The sequence below is a fragment of the Triturus cristatus genome, chromosome 6, assembly GCF_964204655.1.
Source record: "Triturus cristatus chromosome 6, aTriCri1.1, whole genome shotgun sequence".
NCBI classification, from domain to species: domain Eukaryota; kingdom Metazoa; phylum Chordata; class Amphibia; order Caudata; family Salamandridae; genus Triturus; species Triturus cristatus.
Window position 1 is genome coordinate 201,852,298 of NC_140589.1, and position 23,696 is coordinate 201,875,993.

A 23,696-nucleotide genomic window follows, 5' to 3' on the forward strand; every position below is an offset into this window, starting at 1 on the left:
CCTGTGTAAAGAGTAGGAGCTCTACACCAGTGAGTGGTGTTAATGTTGGATATGGTTTTACAGCTGGCAAAAAATGCCCATGTTGCTCCCTCATTGCTGAGGGTCTCATCTTACATTGTTTAATACATGTGGTAGGGCACCTTGGAACCAATTTGTATATTCCTGGAATGTTAATGGCATTTCTAAATCTTCGTAGGCTTTGTATTGGACTTGTGTTACAACTGCTGTATATGTAGGAAGTGTGTGTGTGTTGGCATCTGCTGCAGGAAAAGTACCACATGAAAAGAATACCTCTTCTTTGTTCTATTTGTGGCCCTCTACCACAAAGGTAAGATCTCCTCCCATAAGAGGAGCCTTGGTGTTGTAACATCTGTGTTACTGCATGTCTGCAATTTATTAGAAGAACCACTGGTGGTGCATTTCCCATATTTAATGAATGGAAGTCTGAGAAAAGAAAAACTATAAGTGGATGGTCCTTTTAAAAGGTTCAGGCTTGAACAACCTACCGACTAAAATAGAGTTTCCTATTTAGCTGAGGAGTATTAATCCTTAACACCACGAATGTCTCCATTTAAGGTGATCAGGAAAGCAGTCTGGTGTTGAACAAGTCATTGTTCTCTGCAGGATAGAGATTGGAATTAGCAGTGCTGCATTTCATTCACAGCATCCAGGATAATCCATAGATGTGCTCCTCTGGTGCATAAAGCTCAGAGGTGTTTTATATAATAAAACCTTTGTTGCAGTCGCACTGTGTCAGAGGTACAGTGCTGATGTGTTTGTTTGTCTTTTTGACTCAGAGTTGTCTCCAGCCGAACAACTAAAAACAAGAGTATCGTGATCAGTGTTCCTAGCCTTGGACAGAGTGTACTAGACAAATTGATAATGTGCCTACGAAGAAATTTGCTGCCTGCAAAACCATTTCTAAGTATGCTATCATTTACGTACAAAGCATGTTAAAAGACACCGTGTAAACAGATGTCAATTTTAAACATGTAAATAAAATGGCACTGTGTGTTCAGGCCCTATTGAACGCCAACCCGATATTTAGGAACAAAATATGTGCTATTAGAAAGTTATTTTATGACTGCTAATGTTTCTATTTCTGTTTATTAGCAGCAGCAACAAGGCAAGTGTGGTTGTGTGTGTCACTGTTCATAGGCACACGTTTACCTTTTGCGTTCTGTTTCACTGTTATCCCTTCCTTGTGGCCCTGCTAATGTGACATAACAATTCTAAGTCGTCACACAGCCTTGTTCTGAAATACAGGGTCCATCTGCTATTTGGATTCTTGCAGCCAGTTAGTCTGTCAACCACAGCTTGGTGCGCATGTTGATATAGTGTGGTGTTGTCCCACATATGTGTGCTTGTTCGGTGGTTGCGCACTTTGAAGATGCAGTTTTGCTTGGGAATACTTCAAGTACTTGCACTGGCCTATTCTCCTTGTGGTAGAGCATTTTGCCCAGCCCCGAAGCCTGTGAAGGCCTCATTCAGTTGTTGCACTAGTAAGTAAGTTTGTCCCTCTTCATATCTTTTTCAGGTGGATATCAGTTTTGTTCATGTACAGTCATAACTTGCTGTTCAGCCCTTATTCCTTTTCCCAGCTCCTAGATTTAATCTGTGGTTTTAAGACCAGCTTTATGACGATTAGGCTTTTTTCCCCCCCCAAATTACACTTGTTGCTATTGTAAAGACAGCAATCCAAGTATAAATTATGGAAAATGGTTGCTTACAGTAAGAACATAGCATACTATTTTAGGTGGCTCTGTTGGCACTAGACTGCTACCATAATCAACAAAGGGTTCAAGATGCCACAACATGATAGCAATTTCCATGGTGCTGTGGAAACACTTTTGTAACGTTAAGGACTAGAAAGATAATTTAACTGGTCCTAGAATCAGGGCAACCAGCTACAGCCAATAGGACATTATTTCAAGACCTGAAGTCAAGACAAAATCTCTTTGTCCGTCTGCAGTTGGAAACTGTATGCTACCGCCATTAAACCTTGAAAATAGACCGATACAAGAGACACCTCCTATTCCTGGGCCTCACCTTAGCCAAGCGAGACATTGCGCAGCATTGGAAGAACTCCTCTCCCCCCCTGGGTAGCAGCATGGAAATCAGCCTTAGACAAATGTATGTTGGCAAAATACCGAGGCATTGACCTGTCTTTCTTAACACAACCAGCAAATCAGGACCCTCTTGAACAATTGATTATCAATGGCTCACCAAGCTAATGTGTTAGCTTGCTATGGATGCGGAACTAATCTCCTTATTGTACAACTGCGTATCAATTCTCAAGGGATGTGTAGTGTAGTGTAGGGTTGGGGGAGGGGTGAGGGATGGGTTGTTAGGTCTGATGTTCTGCAGACCTCCTGAAGAGGATATTTCCAGTACCTATTGCTTTCATTATTCGTCACATACCTATATGCCGCTTATTGGGTTTCGCCCACTTGGTACTATAAAATCAATACAATTTGTTGTTAAAAAAAAAAACTTGAAAATAGGCTATGGTGATGACCTTCGTGGAATTTGTCAGTTCCTCTCTACAGACAGGAAATGTATCCTATAAAATCCAACATGACATTCCCATTCTGCTCCTTAAGAAATCTAATGCTTTATGTGACTTTACCAATTGCAGACTGACCTCTGACTTCCATTGTGTCATAAAAATCCTTGAATCAGTGTTTACAGATCTGAGTATCTGATAATCTACTCAGTGACTTTGTCTGGCTTTAGACCATGGAGATGTACCAAAACCATCTTAATGAACACCAGGAAAGAATGGGGGCCAGATGTACGACGGATTTTTGCATGCCCAAATGGGTTTTAGACCCGTTTGCGCATGCAAAAAACCTGTGATCCATGTACTAATACTATTTTTGACTTGCAGATAATTTGCGACTCGCAAAATAGTGTTTAGCGACTCGCGTTCCCTTCCGTATAGCGAACCCAAAGGCTATGTAAGAATGTTTTGTGACCGCAATTGTGGTCGCAAAACACTTGCAGTTTACCAACCTTCTCAGAAGGGTGGTAAAGCACTCACAAATAGGAGGGGGTCCCCAGGGGACCCCGTCCCTTTTGGAAATGCATGCACAAACATTTTTTAAGGGCAGGCAGTGGTCCCGGAGACCACTGCCTGCCCTTTAAAAAACGAATATGAAAAGTTACATTTTTATTTTTTAAATGCAGCCCGTTTTCCTTTAAGGAGAACGGGCTGCATTTAAAAAAAAAATCTGCTTTATTTGAAAGCAGTCCCAGACATGAAGGTCAGCGACCCCAGCAGGCCTCCATCCGTGGGAGTGCCAGCCATTCCCAATGGGGTCGCAAATTGCGACAGCCTCATCAATATTCATGAGGCATGCAGACACTGTTGTACATTAACTTTTGTGACTCACAAATTGCGACTCGCAAATTGTTGCAATTTACGAGTCACAAACGTCAATGGTCGTACATCTGGTCCCAAGTTTGTTAGGAACAAATGCACAGTTGTGTTTTTTTTTCCCCAGACCTTTCTGCAGTCTTCTGTGTGGTAAAACATTTTTCTTTTCCGTCTCAGAAACTTTGTTTAGTTTGTTGGGTGTTGTGCTTAATTGGTTTTGATAGTGCCTTTTAAACTCCATGTTGGAGCAGGAATGTGCTGTGTTCCACTGCCCTGAAGGCCTAACTGTGTGTATCTGGTATCTTTTATTTTTTATTTTTACCCAAGCTGCAGACTAATCTATTGTGTGTGGCTTGTCCCTTCACATGAGTGAAGGTATGGGTCTATATTGTGGATTGGGGGAAAGATCAAGTGTGCCCTCATTGCACAAAACCGTGGACTAATGTCCCTGTCAGAACATAGTGGTGGTGACAGCATACTGTGTATTGTAAATCTTTAGTTGGGAGCAGACTTTATTATCTGTGTCACTGGGTTGGAGGCCTACTACCCCACTCACACAAAGTTATGTTTCTATGCACTAATTCAGATCCTGTCACTAAGATAACAAGTGTTTCTCCAGTATTGGGGTGTCTTTCATAGATTCACATGCTTGAATATTCTCCGTCGTCGAAGTGGGAGTCCCACGGTACATAAAAAGCAATAAGTCTCATGTATCTAGATACATACATAAACCATATAAGAATAAAATACATATCTAAATAAACTTTATATAGTTCAAAATAACATATCAAGTCAAAAGTACCATAGGATAACATTGACACATAGGAAAGCATTGAGAACAAAGAATCACTTTACTGACATATCCATGTCGTTTTTATAGTCCAAACTCTAGCCAGTCAGGCGCAAGCACCCTCTAGAACCTTCTCCTCAGAGGCTCAGGCCCTCAGATTTTCTACCGCACGTCGTGTGAAGGGAGTCTCCCTGAGCTCTGCTCAGTTTATTTCTCTGGTTTGGATTTTTTCCTCAACTTATCCTCATGTCTTCAAGTAAGAAGTCTCTTTTTCGTGTGCTTCTTGTGGGAAGTTAAGACTTTTTTCTGAGGACCCTCATGAAAAATGTATTTACTGCCTTTACCTCGACCATAAGGTGGGCAACTGTAAAATCTGTAGAACTTTCTCACAGAAGACTCTGAAGGACAGCGAGGGTCGCCTCCTGTTGTGGCTCCAAAAACTGAAGGACGCAGATAATCCTCTCTCTGAGGTAGAAAGTGTGGCTTCTGCTCACACCAGAGTCTCCTCCAAGCGTAGTAGTGTACAGGACTTGCCCTCTCCCTTTCTAAAAAAAGAGAAAGCTTCACCTTTTGGGAGTTTCTAAAGTGCCAGTACATTCTGCTACTACGTCAACGCCCCCGAGATCTCACTCTCAGGCGTCTGTGACTCCTTCAGCGCATGTTTCTGCTCAAAAATGTGCCAAACCGTCGACGGGCTCATCGACGGTCCCTCCGTCGACGAAATCTGCTGCTTCTTCAACCTCGTCGACGACGGTGACGACAGTTTCAAGCAGATTCCCTATGTCGTCAACGACGGCTTCGTCGACGTACTCTCCGTCGACAGTGGTATGTGTTTCATTGAAGGCTGTCTCGTCGACGATTCCTATATCCTCCTCCTCGTCGACGACGAAGAAGCTGATTATCCCGTCGACGTCCAAATCTTCATCGACGATGAAAAAGAAGTCGTCGTCGTTGATGATTAAATCTTCGTCGACGGCAGCCTCGTCGCCGACGGCAGCTTCGTCGGCGTTGGCCTCGTCGACGGCGGCTTAGTCGACGGCGGCTTAGTCGGCGTTGGCCTCGTCGACGGTGGCTTCGTCGACGGTGGCTTCGTCGACAGAGTTGTCCACTCTTGCATCTCTGCCTCTGGTGCCATTTTCTACGCCAACATCTGCTCCTGTTGACGAATCCTTGCTTCAGCGTCGTCACGCTGTTTTGGACACCATTCCTATGCCACCGGCCACTCAGCCACCGCAACAGTTGTTTCCCTCTGGCAACGAGGATGACTCTGCTTTTCATCAAATGTCAGGATTTCGAAGATGACGATCTGGACGATCATTACTATCAGGAAGAGGAACAGGATCCTCCTGCACAGGTTCCTATGGCACAGCTTCCTTTGTCCCTCATTTCCAACCTCCAATTTATGTTGAAGGATTACAACCGCCGTTTTCCACCTTCATCTCACAGTTCTCCACGTGACGCACCATCGAACTTTCCGACTCCTCCTCCAGTGCCGGCGGAGCCAACGCCATCCGCCCCTTCACGAGTGCCCCCTGCAGAGGGTGACGGTGATGTTCTTCAGGATATGGAGAGCTCCAGGGCGATGACGACGATACCATGGCCGACTGGGATGATTATCAAATAAATTTGGCTTCGTCGCCTCCGAAGTCGCCAGTGAACTCTCCACCTGTTGACATTACAGGTTTCCATCAGCTGATGGACAGAGCGGCGCAGCAATTTCATCTCCCCATGATCGTGAGAGAGGAGGATTGCTTTCTGTATGACTTCAAATCACACCCACAGAAACAAGTTTGGGCCGTGCCCATAATTGACTTTATTTGGAATGAAGGGCTTAAGCTAATGAAAACACCAAATTCAATCCCGGCGGTTTTTCCGCGGTTGGAGAAAAAGTACAAGGCCCCGGACTCTTCTCCTGCTTGCTTGGTGTCCCAGCCTAAGCCGGTTTCAGTCATCACCCATGCGGCACAACGTCGCTCAAAGAATCCCTCGTCTCCACTTTCCTCTCCACCTGACCGTGACGGCCGTCGCCTGGACGCCATTGGGAAGAAGTTCTCTACCATGGCTTCCACAACAGTAAGGGCGGCGAATTCTTTGGCCATCTTGGGCCATTACGATCGCCAAATGTGGTCGGACATGGAGGCTTTCGTTAAGCTCGTTCCAGAGCCCTCTAGAGCGGACGCCCTCAAGATCTTGCAAGAAGGTGAAAGAGCTTCAGAAATTATTGATTGCTCTGTAGACATTGCCTCCACTGGTTTTCGACAGCTGGCTGGAACAGCTGTTTTAAGGAGGCAAGGCTGGCTTCGTTCCACTTCTTTTCGGCAAGAAGTCCAGGCAAAGATTCTCGATATGCCCTTTGATGGGAAGTCCTTCTTTGGACAACATGTGGATGAGGCCCTCCAAACAATCAAGAAGGACACGGAGACGGCTCCTTCCCTCGGCACGCTCCAGTTTAGAAGGCAGCCTTTTCGGGGTGCTCGCAGACGCAGCACCACCTCTTCCTTTCGTGGCAATTCCACTCAGTACCACTCCTACAGCCAAGGACACCAACGTTTTTCATCCCAAAACCCACAGTCTTACAGACAACAGACTGGTAAATCCTACAGAGGCAAGTCCAACTATAGGGGGAACTCCTCCAAAAAACAATGACTCTCTTTGTTTATGTCCCCCTCCCCTCAGTCCCCCCTCATCCCGAGTTGGAGGACGGATCTCCCAATTCTTTTCAAATTGGTCATTGATCACTTCAGACCGTTGGGTGTTGGATATTGTTGCAAAGGGCCATGCCCTCGAATTCATCAAGTTCCCTCGCAACACCCCTCCATCCGGTCCTCCTCCCGCTCATCTCAAAGAGCTTTTCCATCAGATCAGCATTATGCTCAAGAAAGGGGCCATCAAAGTGGTTCCGAAAACACAGAAGGGGCTAGGCTTCTATTCCCGTTTTTTCCTTGTATTAAAGAAATCTGGAGAGGGGCGCCTTATCCTCGACCTGAGGTGCCTGAACAAGTTTCTGAAAGACCAATCATTCCGCATGCTCACGCTGAGGGACATTCTTCAGTTCCTTTCTCAAGACGACTTCATGACAACAATCGATCTTCAGGACGCTTATTTCCACGTGCCAATTTTACCACGCCACAGGAAATACCTACGCCACAGGGACTTTCAATTCAAAGTCCTGCCCTTCGGGCTTCGCTCAGCTCCTCGAGTCTTCACGAAAGTCCTTGCCCCGGTGGTGGCCCATTTGCGGTTGCGAGGCATCCAAATATTCCCATATTTGGACGATTGTCTCATCAAGTCTCAGTCCTCCCACCAAGCATCCCTAGATACTCAGTATTGTCAGACTCTGTTCCACTCTCTGGGCCTGTCGGTCAACATACAGAAATCTCAGCTCACGCCAGCTCTACACAGAACGTTCCACGGCGCTACCATCAATACCTCCATGGCCATGGCTTTCGCCTCCGCCGATCGGCAAACACGGATCCTGCAGCTCGCAGCTTCCATCAGATCAAAGCGGTCCGTTTCAGTCCGCATATTGAAGTCCTTTCTGGGGATGGCGTCCTCCTGCATTTCTTTGATCCCACATTGCAGACTGAAGAGTCGTCCCATTCAAGAGGAACTAGACAAGCAATGGCGTCAGGTCTCCGGTTCTTTCAACGACCGGATCTTCGTGACCGCTCGCATGGCTCAAGCTCTGCACTGGTGGACACATCCTCGCAACATCGCAGCTGGAACTTCTTTTCTGGCGACAGCCCCGGAACTCGTTCTTACCACGGATGCCTCCCTGGAAGGGTGGGGTGGGCACCTTCAAGATCTGTCCATCAAGGGCAAATGGAAAAAAATCCTTCCGGCTCCTGCTTCAAGGTGGAGTCAGTGCTCATTCAGACAGACAAACCAGCAGGGTGGGACAAGATCTCCACTGCTTTCCCAGCTGGCTCAGAAGATCTGGGATTGGGCCATACTCCATCGGATCACGCTCACTGCAGTCCACCTGCCCGGCATTTCCAACATTCTCGCAGACGCACTCAGTCGGTCAGCGTCATCTGATTTGATTTGATTAAAAATTTATAGAGCGCACGTATGCCCATGGGCGTCTTGGCGCTGTACAGAGACAGAAACTACCAGAGAAATGTCACGGCTTGGTCTAAATGGAGGAGAACAGCCAGGTTTTTACCTCTTTCCTGAATGACAGGATAGAGGGACTGTTTTTGATTGTGATTGGGAGGAGATTCCAGGCCCTTGCTGCATGCAGCAAAAAGCTTCTCCCCCCCCCCCCCACCTGACCTGCTTGTATCTTGGGATCTGGATCAGTTTTGCTTGGCTAAAACGGAGATTCCTGGATGGCTCATACAGTCGTAAATGAGTTTTTAAAAACTGATATCCATTCCCATGCAAGGCCTTATAGGCCAAGCATACGGATTTAAACTTTATTCTTTTGTCTATTGGTAGCCAGTGTAAGGATCTCAGTTTGTATGTAATCGGCTCAGACCTGGGAGTGTCGAGAATCAATCTTGCTGCTGCATTTTGCAGGCGTTGTAGTTTTGCTAGGTGCTGAACCTGTATCCCAGCATACAGAGCATTCCCGTAGTCAAGCCTTGATAAGGCCAGGGCTGTTACCACCGTTTTACGAGAATCTAAGGGGATAAAAGGCAGGAGCTTCCTTATTACTTTCAGAATGTACCACATGGTTGATGCAAGTTTGTTGGACTGGGCGTCAAAAGTCAGTTTGTTGTCTAGTATGAAACCAAGATTTTTCAGTTTGTTTACTGGCAGTGGGCAATGGCCTAAGCTATGCGGCCACCACTCCGGGGCCCAGATTTCCATGTCAGTACCTAGCAACATAACTTCACTTTTATCTCCATTTAACTTTAAACAGTTACTCTGCATCCATTGATTAACTTGTATCATGCAGTTTTGAAATTTTTCTGCCGTTTCACTGACATTATTTTTTATTTTTTTTAACTCTGTTTATTTAATTTAGAGAAACCTTGGTCATGTGATACAGCTCTGCACCTTACATTTTCTATCTGCACCAGTTTTAACACATGTCAGTACATAATTTCCAACTTAGCGGGTAATGTTACAATACATGCAATGCAATTCTTAAACTGTACAGTGATCTTCTGGGTTCGAGACGATCGGTGGTTCACACAACCCCCCTCGGTATACATTCCATTTAGTCCAGATAGCTAACCATTTTTTGGGACAGCCCCGTGCAACTTATACAGTTTTCTCGCGAAATCATACACCAGTCCATGTCTTCCTTCCATTTCTTTAACGTAGGCAAGCAGCGGCCCCCCATAACTGCGCTATGTTGCGCTTGGCAACCATCTGTCCAAGTGTGACCCATATCCTCCCCTTCACGTTTAAATCTGTGGGCTCCCAAATGTTCAGAAGGCATCTCTTGGCCTCCGGCATCAAAGTCACCCCCCACACCGAACTCATTACTCTCAGGATATTACTCCAATAGATTTGGACCAAGGGGCACTCCCAGAGCACGTGTAGGAATTTGCCCGGCATCCCGCATCCTCTCCGGCATAGCCCGTCCACACTCCTCCCCATGCGAATCATTTGTGTCCCCGAGAGATAGATCCTATGTAGAATTTTTAACTGTACCAGTTTTAACTTCGCAGAGATAGCCACTTCTTTGGGTGAGGAAAGTGCCTCCTGCCACTCCTCATCGTCTACTTCTAGCCCATCCCTCACCCATTTCTCCCTGAGTGTTGTGAGGGGATTGGTGGTGTGGTGGATAAGCTTTTTGTACGTGAGGGATATACATTTATCTGGTAGGTGCCCATCCAGCAGTCTGTCCACAAGCGGGGACGTCTTAGGTAAATCCATGTCAGGCTGGATGTTGGCCTGAAGAGCATGGCGAATCTGTGCATATCGGAAGTGTTCTGACGCTGCCATGTCGTATGTTTGCTGTAGTGCAGCAAACGTCACCACCCCATCCCGCCCCACAGGTCCCTAATGTACAAAATACCGATGAGGTCCCATTTGTCGAACCCTTTGGTGCGCCCCAGAGTCCCCAACTGTTCCGTATCCCAAAGGGGGGTGGCCAATGTGAGTTTGTTGGCCCATCCCAGGGCTTTATTGGCCACGTGCCATATCTGGAATGCGTGCTTAGTGGGGCCTCTGAGCGTGTACCTAGTGGGTCTGGAATAAAGCGACCTCGTGAAGTCACCACCCGGCAGCAACCACCTGTCCATCCCGTAGGCAGGGTCATCACCACTCCCGTACTGGCATTGGTTAATCGCAGCCAGTTGCGCTGCCCAGTAGTACTTCCGAATGTCTGGTAGGGCAATACCCCCGTCATACCACCCCAACGTGAGCTTTCCCAGAGCTATTCGAGGTCTACCATCCCATAGTAGGTCCCTCTGCAAGGATTCGACCTCTTTAAAGAAGGCCTGCGGCACCATGTCCGGATAGTTCTGGAGGGCATACAAGAATCTAGGCAGTGCCATCATTTTGAACAACGCCGCTCTCCCAAGCAGGGACAGGGGCAACTTCTTCCAGACATCTACATCCCTTCGGAGCCTCTGCAATGGAGGTACCAGGTTTCGGTCATATCGTTTCTTGACATCAGCTGTTATGAATATACCGAGATAACGGAAGCCGTCCTCCGCCACCTGAATCGTGCAGTCTCTTGGGAGGGGGTGGGGGGGGGGGGGGCCGTTCCATGGAGCATGTAGATTTGTGATTTGCTCCAATTAATACGGAAACCTGAGTTTCTTCCGAAACTAGCAAAAATATCTAGTACCACTCGTAAGGAACGCGCAGGGGAGGAAAGATAAAGGAGGATATCATCTGCCTAAAATGAGATCCTGTCTTCCCATCCCTCCGTCCAACGGAGTCCGCGGATGGCTACATCCCTGCGTATCCAGGCCGCGAGTGTTTCAAGGGAGAGAGCGAATAACAACGGCGACCGAGGGCAACCCTGTCTTGTTCCTCAATCAAGCGCGAATACTTCTGACATTTTGTTGTTAACCGATACCTTTGCTAGCGGTTCAGCGTATAAGAGGCGCACCCAGCCTATAAACTTGGGCCCGAAACCAAGCTTTTTGAGCACTGCAAATAGGTAAGCCCATTCGAGGGTGTCAAACGCCATGGTTGCGTCCAATGAGACCACCATGGCGTCCTCCTGGATTCCGGGGCAACGCCCCAGAACGTCGTGTAGGCGCCGGAGGTTTAGGGCTGTGTTGCGATGAGGCATGAAGCCCGATTGGTCAGGGTGTACTAGTTTGGTTATAATAGTCCGGAGCCTGTTGGCTAACATTTTGGCCAGAATTTTCGGTTCCGCATTAAGAAGTGATATTGGCCTATACGACGTACATTCAGCCCTCGGTTTCCCCGGTTTGGGAATTGCCACGAGTGTGGCAATGCGCTGATCTCGTGGTAACGTACCTCTCTTCTTACTATCGTTGTACATGGCTTTCAGATATGGCGCTATCCTATCTGGCTTAAGCTTGTACAATTCAATAGGGAGGCCATTGGGTCCTAGCGCCTTACCCACCTTAAGGTCACCTATTGCTTTAGTTAGTTCCTACGACGTGAGATCTTCCTCCATCAATCAATCAATGACACTTATAAAGCGCGCTACATACCCGTAGGGTCTCAAGGCGCTGGGGGGGGGGGGGGGTGCCACTACTGCTCGAACAGCCAGGTCTTCAGCTTATCCCTGAAGGAGAGGTGGTCTTGGGTCAGGCGCAGGTCGGTCGGGAGGGAGTTCCAGGTCTTGGCGGCCAGGTAGGAGAAGGACCTTCCTCCTGTCGTCGCTCTTCGGATGCGGGGGACGGCGGCGAGGGCGTGGTTGGCTGATCGGAGGTGGCGTTTGGGAGCGTAGAAGTTGACTCGGCTGTTGAGGTAGCTCGGGCCTTGGTCGTGTAGGGCTTTGTGTGCGTGGGTGAGGAGGCGCAAGGTGGTTCTTTTGTTGACGGGGAGCCAGTGAAGGTCTCTCAGATGTCCGGAGATGTGGCTGGTTCGTGGGATGTCGAGGATGAGTCTGGCTGAGGCGTTCTGGATCCGCTGGAGTCTCTTCTGGAGCTTGGCGGTGGTACCGGCGTAGAGGGCGTTGCCGTAGTCCAGTCGGCTGGTGACGAGGGCCTGGGTGACGGTTTTCCTGGTCTCGGTGGGGATCCACCAGAAGATCTTCCGTAGCATGCGTAGGATGTTGAAGCACGCCGAGGAGACGTTGTTGACTTGCCTGGTCATGGAGAGGGAGGAGTCAAGGATGAAGCCCAGGTTGCGTGCATGGTCTGTCGGTTTGGGTGCGGTGCCCAGGACGGGAGGCCACCAGGAGTCGTCCCAGGCGGAGGGTGAGGGGCCCAGGATGAGGACCTCCGTCTTGTCCGAGTTCAGTTTCAGGCGGCTGGTCGTCATCCACTCGGCTACCTCTTTCATCCCTTCGTGCAGGTTGGCTCTGGCGGCGGTGGGGTCGTTGGTCAGGGAGAGGATCAGCTGGGTGTCGTCGGCGTAGGAGATTATGCTGAGGTTGTGTTTGCGTACGATGGCCGCGAGGGGGCTCATGTAGACGTTGAAGAGGGTGGGGCTCAGAGATGATCCTTGAGGGACGCCGCAGATGACTTCGGAGGCCTCTGACTTGTACGGTGGTAGGCGGACTCTCTGTGTTATTCCGTCGAGGAAGGAGATGATCCATTCCAGCGCCTTGTCCTGGATTCCGATGTTGCTGAGGCGCCGTACTGGTCATGTTCGCGGTCTGTAAGGGTGGGCAGTTTAATGTCCGCTAGGAATTTGGTAGAGTCGTCCTCCGTGAGATCAGACTGACTCTGGTACACCTTCTCAAAATGTAAGGCAAGTTCTCGCACTATGTCGTGCGGCTCGGTGAAGATTATACCCGCCGCATTCCTAATTTCTGGTACCACCCTCTGTTCTCTTTCTTTCTTATCCAGCCACGCTATAAGTTTGCCCGCCTTATCACCTTGGTCGTAGATACGCCCATCCCTGTCGCGAGCAAGGGTTTTTGCCGCGTCCGTGGCAATGGCGTTATATTCTGCTGCTCCGAGTTGCAATTGATGGGATATATTATCGTCAGGGTCGTGTCCAATTTTATCCTCTAACTTCGTGCTTTAGCGCTCAATATCCGTCATCTGTTTTTCTTTTTCCTTACGCCTACCCGCTATGACCGAGACAGCCTGTCCCCTAAGGACTGTCTTGAATGCCTCCCATAGTGTGGATGGCGAATCCACCGTGCCCTCGTTGTCCACAAAATATTGGTCAATTACTTTCACCAGTATTATTCTGGTCTCTGGGCCCTTAAGGTGCCAAGGATTTATTGGTGCCAAGCCCCCGACTCTCTTGTCCCCTATCGTCAGATGGACCCATATTGGTGAGTGGTCCGAGATACCTCTAGGTAGGTGGCGAATTTCCGTTGTGTTCATGTCCATCTGTACCGGGGAGAGAACATAGTCGAGTCTAGATAGGGTACCATGTGCCCCTGACAAGAAGGTATACCCTCTACTAGTGGGATGGTGTTTCCTCCAGAGATCGACAAGGCCAAAGGCATCAAGGGAGCCATTGCTGCCCCATTCCTATATCCCGTGGAGGGTGCCTATCCCATTCCCCTGATACCACGGAGTTAATATCTCCTCCAATCACGAGGTGTCCCGTAGGTAAGCCTAATAAAAAGGCGCCCCGGTCCTTAAATGATTGCGCTTGCAACCCGGGCGGGATGTACGCTGTCACCAGAATGAGTGTTCGGCCCTCCCACTGTCCCGCTAACTGACATTATTTTTAATTGACACCACTATTTGGGTGTCGTCAGCGTAAGAGACTGGCAGAAACCCACAATTCCTAATGATTGCAGCTAGGGGCTCAACATACAAATTAAAAAGAGTGGGGCTCAGAGATGACCCCTGAGGTACACCACATGGAGAGCTGAAAAGTTGTGATTTTACTTCTCCAAGCTCTACTGTAAACGTTCTGTTGGACAGATAGGAGGCGAACAGTGATCGGGCCGACGAATGCACTCTGGCTTTGGCTAGACGGGTAAGAAGTGTGTCATGGTTGACCGTGTCGAAGGCCGCCGAGAGATCTAATAGAATCAAGGCGGCCTTCCCTCCGGCGTCTAAGATATTCCTAAGTTCCTCGACTGCCGTGATTAGTGCTGTTTCCGTCCCATGTCCCTCTCAGAAGCCAAATTGCGAGTGGTCTAGGGCATGAGTGTCAGAGAGGAACAAGGACAGTTGCTTATTTAGTAATTTCTCGAGAACCTTCACGGCGAAAGGAATTCTTGCAATGGGTCTGTAGTTCGCCGGAATCTGTGGATCCAGATTTGTTTTTTTTAAGAGTGGCAGTGCAGAGGTGGTTTTCCATATATCTGGGAAGTGGCAGGAATTTACTATATGAGAGAATAGACTGCCTAGTTGTTCACTCACTAGCTCAAAAAAAGATGCATAACCTTCGGAGGGCAAGGGTCTGTTAGGCTCCCGGACTTAGTTGTCTTAACTGTTTGGAGAATTTGTTCCACTGAAGGTGGCACAAAGTGGAAACAGGGGTTATGCTCTAGTAGGTGTAAAACGTCTTTGGGAACTGTGTGTGTCTGTGTGGAAGAGACCTTATCGGACAGTTTGAAGGATTCGTAAACTGTGGTCACTTCATCGACCCACGAGTGGGAGTTGCACCAGCCGACTCTAGACTTTGTCTTCAGCCTTTGGGGTCACCTGAACCTCGATCTCTTTGCAACTCCACAGAACAGCAAATGCAGTCTTACGCAAGTTGGCTTCCCCACAGAGGGTCGCGCGGAAATGCCCTTTCGATGGACTGGTGCAAGATATTTGCCTACGCTTTTCCGCCGATCCCTCTGATTCCTCGAGTGTTGTGGAAAATGCGGAGACAACCGTGCCACATTCTCTACGGTGGCCTCGGCAGGCATGGTTTTCGGAGCTGCTGCTCCTCTCTCAGTGCGAGCCCATCCTTCTTCGCCCTCGGCCGGACCTTCTGACAATGAACAATGGTCGGATCTGCCAGTTCACTCAAATTGTCTGCTTGGAACCTGAGCACCTTGAATTTGCTCACTTGAACATTCCACCTGCCTGCAGGGAAGTTCTGGCCAGGGCGTGGGCGCCTTCCACGGTGAAGACCTACAAGCTAAAGTGGAAGCGCTTCTGTCACTGGTGTTCGTCTGTTCACATCCACCCAGTGCACGCCTCCCCGGCACAGATTCTGCCTTTCTTTCTGCAGTTGGCACAGTCAGGACTGTCTCACTCCACCTTAAAAGTCTTTCTAGCGGCAATTTCTCGCTTTCGTCAGGACGGCTCTTCCTCTCTCTATTCATCTAGAGAAATTCAGCAATTCTTTAAAGGTCTGTTCCGGATGTTCCCGCCCATTCGGCGTCCTCCGCCCACGTGGCGTCTTAACATCGTATTGGCGCAGCTTATGAAGGCGCCCCTTGAGCCAATCCATTCAGCGGATTTCAAATTTTTAACATGGAAGGACACTCTCCTGCTTGCACTGACTTCCTCTCGCAGAGTAAGTGACATTCACGCCTTTACAATCCATCCGCCTTTTCTTCAATTTAAATCTGACTGTGTTATCCTCCGCACTAACCCAGCTTTCATGCCAAAGGTACCGTCTGATTTTCATCTTAATGAACCCATAATTTTAAAGACATTTTTTCCTCATCCGCAATCTCCAGCGGAACAGAGTCTACACTCATTGGACTTAAAGAGGTGTCTCAAGTTTTACATCAGCAGAACGGCACCCTTTCGCAAGTCTGATCAACTGTTCGTTGCCTACGGACGAACCTGTAAGGGACATTCTGTTACCAAACCAACAATTGCACGTTGGATTTCTTCAGAGATATCTTTCTGCCATCAGAAGGCTGGCAAGCCTCTTTCTTCTGGAGTGAGGGCGCATTCTACGAGAGCAATGTCCTCCTCCACTGCTTTATTCGCTGGTGTGCCCATCCATCAGATTTGCCGGGCAGCTACATGGTCCAGCAGGCACACTTTCACGAGGCACTACTGCCTGGATGCAATCAATGAGGCGGATACAGCTGTGGGCCAAGCAGTTCTTCGGAATCTCTTCAAATACGGTGAGCCTCTGTTACTTCCCTCCTCCTTGGGTTGTTGTCAGTTGCGTATTTTTATCATGCAATATCATTGTATTTCATGCAACGTTGATACGGCCTCTTCAGGCTGCAGAGTACTGCTCACTATTCTATTCAAGCATGTGAATCTATGAAAGACACCCCAATACTGGAGAAGAACAAATGTTACTTACCTGTAAACTGTGGTTCTCCAGTATTGGTGTCTTTCATAGATTCACATGCGACCCACCCTCCTCCCCTCAGAGACTCTCTTCTCCTCATTAGACTCTTTTGTCACTCTTTTGCTTCGAAAATCTGAGGGCCTGAGCCTCTGAGGAGAAGGTTCTAGAGGGTGCTTGCGCCTGATTGGCTGGAGTTTGGACTATAAAAACGACATGGATATGTCAGTAAAGTGATTCTTTGTTCTCAATGCTTTCCTATGTGTCAATGTTATCCTATGGTACTTTTGACTTGATATGTTATTTTGAACTATATAAAGTTTATTTAGATATGTATTTTATTCTTATATGGTTTATGTATGTATCTAGATACATGAGACTTATTGCTTTTTATGTACCGTGGGACTCCCACTTCGACGACGGGGAATATTCAAGCATGTGAATCCATGAAAAACACCCCAATACTGGAGAACCACAGTTTACAGGTAAGTAACATTTGTTCATAATATGTGTGTTTGTGGCCTGCATGGTACATGCATGGTGAGTATGAGTGAGGCAGAGTAATGGAGGCTGTGGCATTCATTGGCATCAATTTTGGATACCAAAAGCCTGAACTTGTGCACAAGATGGTGGTGAAGTTCTATTCCCAGACAATGGATGTGTATTTACTGAGATGCCTTAAGTTAGACACTGAAGTAAGGAAAGAGGAGACAGGGCTCCTTTAAAAATTCATTAGGCCTTTTGCTGAGAGTTGCCGCTGTTTAGTCTTCCTGAAGCACTGCCATTTGGTACATGATGGTAGTAATAGGTCGGTCGCCAGTTGCCATTGTCCAAAGGGAAAAGGATCCCTTGAGTGAGGCAAGCCTTTTGCCTTTCTCCTGATTTCTCTTTCAGGGTGGCTGGTGCAGGACGCTTATGCTTCTTTGTGCCTCTTTTGTGGGTGCCCAAGTATGGTGTAAGGAGCATCACTCTACCCAAAGTCTATGTCTGTAAAGCATCCTGGAGAGGACACTTAAAAGAAGAAAAACCCTGAAAGTGCAGGCAGTGGATGCACATCTCTGGCAGGCTTTACTTGTATAGAAGTGGGACCTACTGATCCACTTGTTGTTCCACTTCCTAGTTCTGTATTACCAAGGAAGGAAGTGCCTCGCAGAATAGGAGGACTGCTGTGCTACCAGAGCTTATGTCTGCTTGGCAGCCAGCTTCCCAGAGGAGAGAGGATTTCACCTGAGTCCACCCCTTGCTCAAAGTGCTGATTGCCTGTCCTGAAGCACCTAAAAGCCAGCCTTCCTACTTTGAGAGAAAAGAAGCCTTCCAACCCTTAGGGAAGAGTAACTATAGAGGATAATCAAGGTGCAGCATGACACTGGTGCCAGTGGGTCTGCAGAATCGTACGACTGTGTAGTGAGCTGCGTGCCATGATTTTGACAAGCCCCAAACTCTTCAAAGTGATTCCAGGCCAAGATGATGAGGTTGCAGCATGATCCCTATCCATGAAGTTGATATGTGACCTTAGCAGCTGAACCCAGTCTGCGAAGTTGCTGTATGACCTGAGCCACTGTGCCCGAATTGTGCAAATGCTTTATGCATGAAGCTACTACTCCCTCTCGCTGTTTGACCCAGACCTGCTGTATGAACTGAGAGCTTGGCATGCTTGAAACCATGGTCCTCCGTTTAATGAGGCCTCTCCATCTGCTGAAGTTGCATCAATCCAGACACAAACAGACCGAGAGGGTCTACACTGAGCACCCGCCGTATCAGCCATGAAACAATCCATCACTCCCCTGAGCAGGTGTACTTGACTTCAATCACATCACCCAGATGTGACTATTGAGAAGGAGAAACTGCAAGCTCGTGTTCTACCCACAAGGGGGTGAGCAGGCTAGCATCAGAGGAGCCACGCAAACTGCCTGAAAAGTGGTGCCCTGTTCGCGGACGGAAAGACTCTCTGGGTCAGAACCACTGAACTAAGTTAGGAAGACTGTGCTCTAACACAAAAGTATGGAGGTAATCTATAGTTGAGCCCATCGTGCTAGAACAAGACCCAAGGCGGGAGCAACCTGGACCAGAAGGGAGGTACTGGGGTCGGCACTGACCTACACTGGTGCCATGATGCTAAAATTGAAATATGTACATTGTCCTGTCTGTAGTATTTAGTTCTGAGGTGTATTAAAGTACTTTTCTCCTTGCACATCAAGCACTGATTTGGGCAATTATTTATTATAATGTGTGTTTGAGTATTGCGTTCAAGCATCCCCACCCTACCTCCTGGAGAAGTTTGTGGTTGCTCACCAACGCTACTACTGAGTGTCCGTTGCTGCGGGGTTGTAGGTGTCGTAGTTTGCATAGCCATATTTGGACAGATGCAAAGACCTCGGAGGCAAACAACCTTAAACTCCACCCAGTAGCCTCTGCTGGCACCGCACCCACCTGCACAAATTAGATTCAGCTCAGTACCTTCCTTTCAATGTGTTTATTCGTGTTTCTCAAAGTTTTTCTTTCTAGCCAGCACTCTTCAACACCTTTATGCCCCATCTTGTAGCAATAGCTACCACTTTGGTTGCCATATGTATTGATACTGATACCCAATTACGCCCTGGGGTTTCTAAAGAACTTGATCACAGAAAGGCTGTACATCATTGACTTTAACTAATGCAAAAATGTAAAAGAATATATATAAAAAATGCAGAGATCATTCTTAATATGGTCCTCAAGCGCCTGACTGCCCAGCCATGATCTGGCCACACACTCTAGATTCTCATTTCATCCCTTCAGATTCATTCAGAAATCTTGCAGTCATCTTCAACTTCATTTAGAAATCTTCAACATTGAACAACCTGTCACCACAAATTGGACAAGAACATATGTTTCACATTTTGGTCTTCCTCTTTCAGTAAAATGGATTTTGTGTAGGTGTCCTTGCAAAAAAAATCACAAGTAAACTTCACTGCCCAACTCATTGTCGACCTAAATTATTTGATGATTTGATGATGTTGCTGCTAGTTTAAAGCCCCATCAATTACAATCAAAGATTTGAATGCAAAAACATTTGTCTTACACATAAGGCTTTGCATGACAGAGTTCCGGATTTCCTTTCTAACCAATGTACAGTTAGTTGGAGGGGTAGCTTAAAGAATTAAACTTTTTGCTGCCGGAATAAATCTGCAATCAGCCGGCCACTAAATTTTTTCCCAGCAATGTCAACTCAGCCTTCAATTCTCGCAAAGGTCAGTAAATGTAATACCATAAAATTGGTAACCACAACATTAGTTATAGATAGCGCCTAGAAATGGCAGACCTGTGGTATCAAGTGGCACATAACAATCAGGTTGTTATTATTTCCAGATGTCGAAGGTTAGCCGTCCAATATCTTCACACCATGTTTCCACTGAGAAATAAATGATATGGGGGCTGGTGTTCTGCACCATCGAAGCTGCTTCTTCTGGAACTATTCATTCCGTCTTTGCCATGAGACTAACATTGGACCTTTACACAAACCATGGAAGATCCACCTATTTAACGGTGCTGTGCAGGCTTCTCAACTGGGCCTTCCACTTCTGCTCCTCTCTTCAACCAAGGCAGTAAACATTCCTGTTCTTCAAGGCAGAACATAACATATGACTTCTTCAGAAGGCTAGATCAGTTGCCATCCATCAGGAAATGAGCAACCAAGCAAGGTTCTAGTTCTAGCTGTCATCGCTCTTTCTCTACTATCAGATGTGTGCTGCTTTGTTTTACTGAAGTTAGGTAGTCCGTGCAGGAGATATTTTTGGAAAATTTGCACTCTGTAGCCTACTTTTGTGGTGTGGGATTACTACTGAGGTACAAAAGTTAGTTTGTGGATTGTTAGCAGTGTAGGTCCGTGTGTCACAAGGAGTCACTGAGTGCAGTAGTTCTACCCGTGGTCCGTGGACCCCTGGGGGTCCACAAAGCCTACTCAGGAGGTCTGTGAGTATTTTACAAAATTAAATAATATCAAAATGAATAAAGTATATGCAAATAAACAAGCAACATTGACAATGTGAAAACCCTTTCTATATTTGTTTGTGAGTTAAACAAACTATTTCAATATTTGAGATTTTACTTGGTGTATGCTTGTTTTTGTATTTTTGTGCACTGTTTTGAGGTTCAAATTACAGAGATTGCTTAGACCGGGGGTCCACAGCTTCCGTTAAGGACTCAGTGGGGGTCCCCAGATTCTAGTAATGATTCAGTGGATGTCCACCGAAGTCAAAAGTTTAAGAGCCACTGGCCTTGTGGGTGAGTACTGATGGTTATAAGGCAGGCTGAAGAACTAGGGATACAATTAATTAATAAAGACATTAACTTTGTATAGTTAATAAACAAGTAACACTGTTTTTGTGTAAATGTTTTTCCACAGCTTCTTGGTAGTTTTTGTCTGAACTAAAGCTTTAAATAAATCGAATGCAAAAATTGATGGACAGAATGGATATCTTGAATCCAGTGGCATGGAAAGCATGGGGCCCACATCTGGGCATACCCGTCCCACTCGGGTGGTAAATGCAAAAACAACTTATGGACAGAATGCAGAACAATGTTGTACATTTACCCCAGTACAGGGATCTGGGCCTAAATCCATCGTTTTTTTGCTCACCATGCCATTCCAGTTTGGACCCAGCCATATGCAAATCAGTTTTGACCCTGCACCCAGTGGGAACAGTCCAGCCCGAACTGCCAGGCCAGGTCCTCCCTGGACAGGAAACAAGCACCCTAGGAACGGTTTCGGGCTTTCAGCCCTCTTCAGCCAGGATAGCTTCACTCCAGTGGCATGGAGAGCACGGGACCTACGTCTGGGCATACCCGTCCCACTCGGGGTAACAAATGCAAAAACAACAATTGATGGACAGAATGCAGAATAATGTCGTACATTCACACCAGTACAGAGATCTGGGCCTAAATCCATTGTGTTTTTTGCTCACCATGCCATTCCAGATTGGACCCAGCCATATGAAAATCAGTCTTGACCCTGCAGCCAATGGGAACAGTCCAGCCCGAACTGCATATGGCCAGGTCTAAACTGGGGTGGCATGGTGAGCAAAAGAATGACGGATTGAACCCAGATCTATTGACTGGGGGTGAATGTTTCGATTAGTTATGCATTCCGTCCATCAATTGTGTGTCTTTTGCTTTATTGCCCTAAGTGTGCCAGGTATGCCCAGACGTGGGTCCTGGGCTCACTGTGCCACTGGAATCAAGCTATCCTGGCTGAAGAGGGGTGAAACCCCGAAACTGGTCTGAGGATGCTTGTTTCCGGTCCATGGAGGACCTGGCTTGGCAGTTCGGGCTGGACTGTTCCCATGAGGCACTGGGTCAAGACTGATTTGCATATGGCCAGGTCTAAACTGGGATAGTATGGTGAGCAAAAGAATGATGGATTTAACCCAGATCTATTGACTGGGGGTGAATGTTTTGATTTGTTCTGCATTCTGTCCATCAATTGTGTGTCTTTTAAATAAATCAAAAGCACATTTGTAAAGTTGAATTGGGAAAATGTGTCCTAGTGAAACAGTGTTTAAAAACTTGCAAAAGTATCAGTTAAATGGTATTGTTAAGAAACCGAATTGTTCATTGGTGGAACATAGGTTCATTCTACTCTTCTGCAAAGTAAGAAATATTTACATAGACATGAGAAATCTGTACATCCATCCCATTGACTGTTTTAATGGCTTACGTGTAGCCAAATTCTGTACTCCAAGCCGGGTACTGTACAAATCTCTATTTCCCTGACACTAGATATCTTTGATTCAAGGCATGTGTTTTTTTTTCAGAGGCCGACCAATTTGAAACTGTTCTTCCTATTACTACTCTCCTGTTGAGTGATGAAGAGCATTTACCTACTGACGAAGATGATGGTGGCCATCATAACGTCAACACAGCAGAGGAGAGTGAACCAATTAAAATTGCTTGTTCCCTTCAAACCTCTACTTCTGACACTATACTTGAAAGGCACCCCGGCAGCAGAGAGACACCCCACGAAAGGAAGACTGATCCTCACATTAAACTTAATATGGAAACCCAAGAGAAACTGGCCATTTCATCAATGTGCTTTTTGTCGCTAACTTGTTTGTCTGGAAAGCAGGAAAACCATTTAAATGGCTTGATTCGACATAAAACTGCATCTTCTGAAAAGCATAAACTGAACAGAATTAAGAGCAAGGCCAGTGAAAGCAGATGCATTCCACTGGTACCTACAGAAAGCTTTTGCAGTGTCATCCAAGCCAGTGGTTATTATGAAGGTATTGTGTTAATGTTTTCTTTCAGGTTAGTAATGTGGTCCACTAGTGCAGCAGATATGCGTCCTATCTGTGTGCCGCTTCCAAAGCCTGCCTTCCCTGTTACTGCTATGAACCTGGGTGCTTCTTGCCACCTAGGCTGTGCTGCATTGCGGAGTTTTCCATGGTAACCACACAGGAGTATGTACAGCCCTCACCCTCAAGGGGGTTGAGACTCCAGTGCGGCACTGGCATATGTTTCAGGTATCTCCAGTGGAAGGAGGTGCTTCCACCTCAGGAGGGGGTGTCCATAAGTGGTTAAGCCAATGCATGCACAGGAGTGACCCACATTTCCTGCTGCCTCCCTCTCAGTCATAAGGAATTAGATCATGTAGTGCCTTAGCAACACGTCCACTCCAGATATTCTGTTGCCCCTGCAATTTAGTTACAAACTCTGTTGCTATCTAGTCATGCTATTTCTTTTCTGCCGTTCTGTTGCTTGTTTTGTGTTCACTGTCAATTCTACCAGCCTTCACAACCGGGCAGTGCATAGCTGAACCTTTGGCCACCCGATACATACCGTTACAAGAAGAGGGCCAGAAGAGAGGAAGGCTAAGTTGCACATTTGTGCATATTCAGTGTTTGTTCGGACAAAGTTGCATTTATCTACTCCTCCTTTCCTGAGGCAGCTAGAAACGTCCCTTGTCTGGAGTTTGTTGCCTTTTAGTGAAAGCAACCGTCTGCTCCAGTTTAATTCCATTGAATGGGATTAGCTGCAGGTTTGTATGTCCTTAATTTCAGAGCATTTTGCAAAAACCAAGGACCAACCTTTTTTAGCAAGCTGTGCTGTTATCAATGTTCTTGGCGTTCCTCTTTGTCCTTGTCAGGTGCCTGCGCCTCTTCTCAGACCTGACAGTATAAGTTCCTATTCTTCCAAAGCAGGTCATAGCAGTTGGACTACTCTAGAAGACCATGCCTGTTCCGGATCCCACCCGCCACCTTTCCTTTTGTATTTGCTGCTGCGTTTGTCAGAAATTTGGGTAGTTAACACTGGCATTTTGAAACAAGTAGCTTGTTA

The 23,696-nt window shown here is 47.1% G+C and overlaps 1 protein-coding gene across 1 annotated transcript in view; it reads left to right on the forward strand.

Annotated features, from left to right (window-relative positions):
* The window catches only part of LOC146816638 (uncharacterized), a 147,592-nt gene that overhangs the window by 76,509 nt on the left and 47,387 nt on the right, over window positions 1–23,696 (forward strand). Inside the window, exon 2 of the mRNA XM_085610523.1 lies at window positions 22,175–22,642. Within this exon, the coding sequence (XP_085466649.1) occupies window positions 22,175–22,642 (468 nt within the window). The remainder of the gene's footprint in view (window positions 1–22,174; window positions 22,643–23,696) is intronic.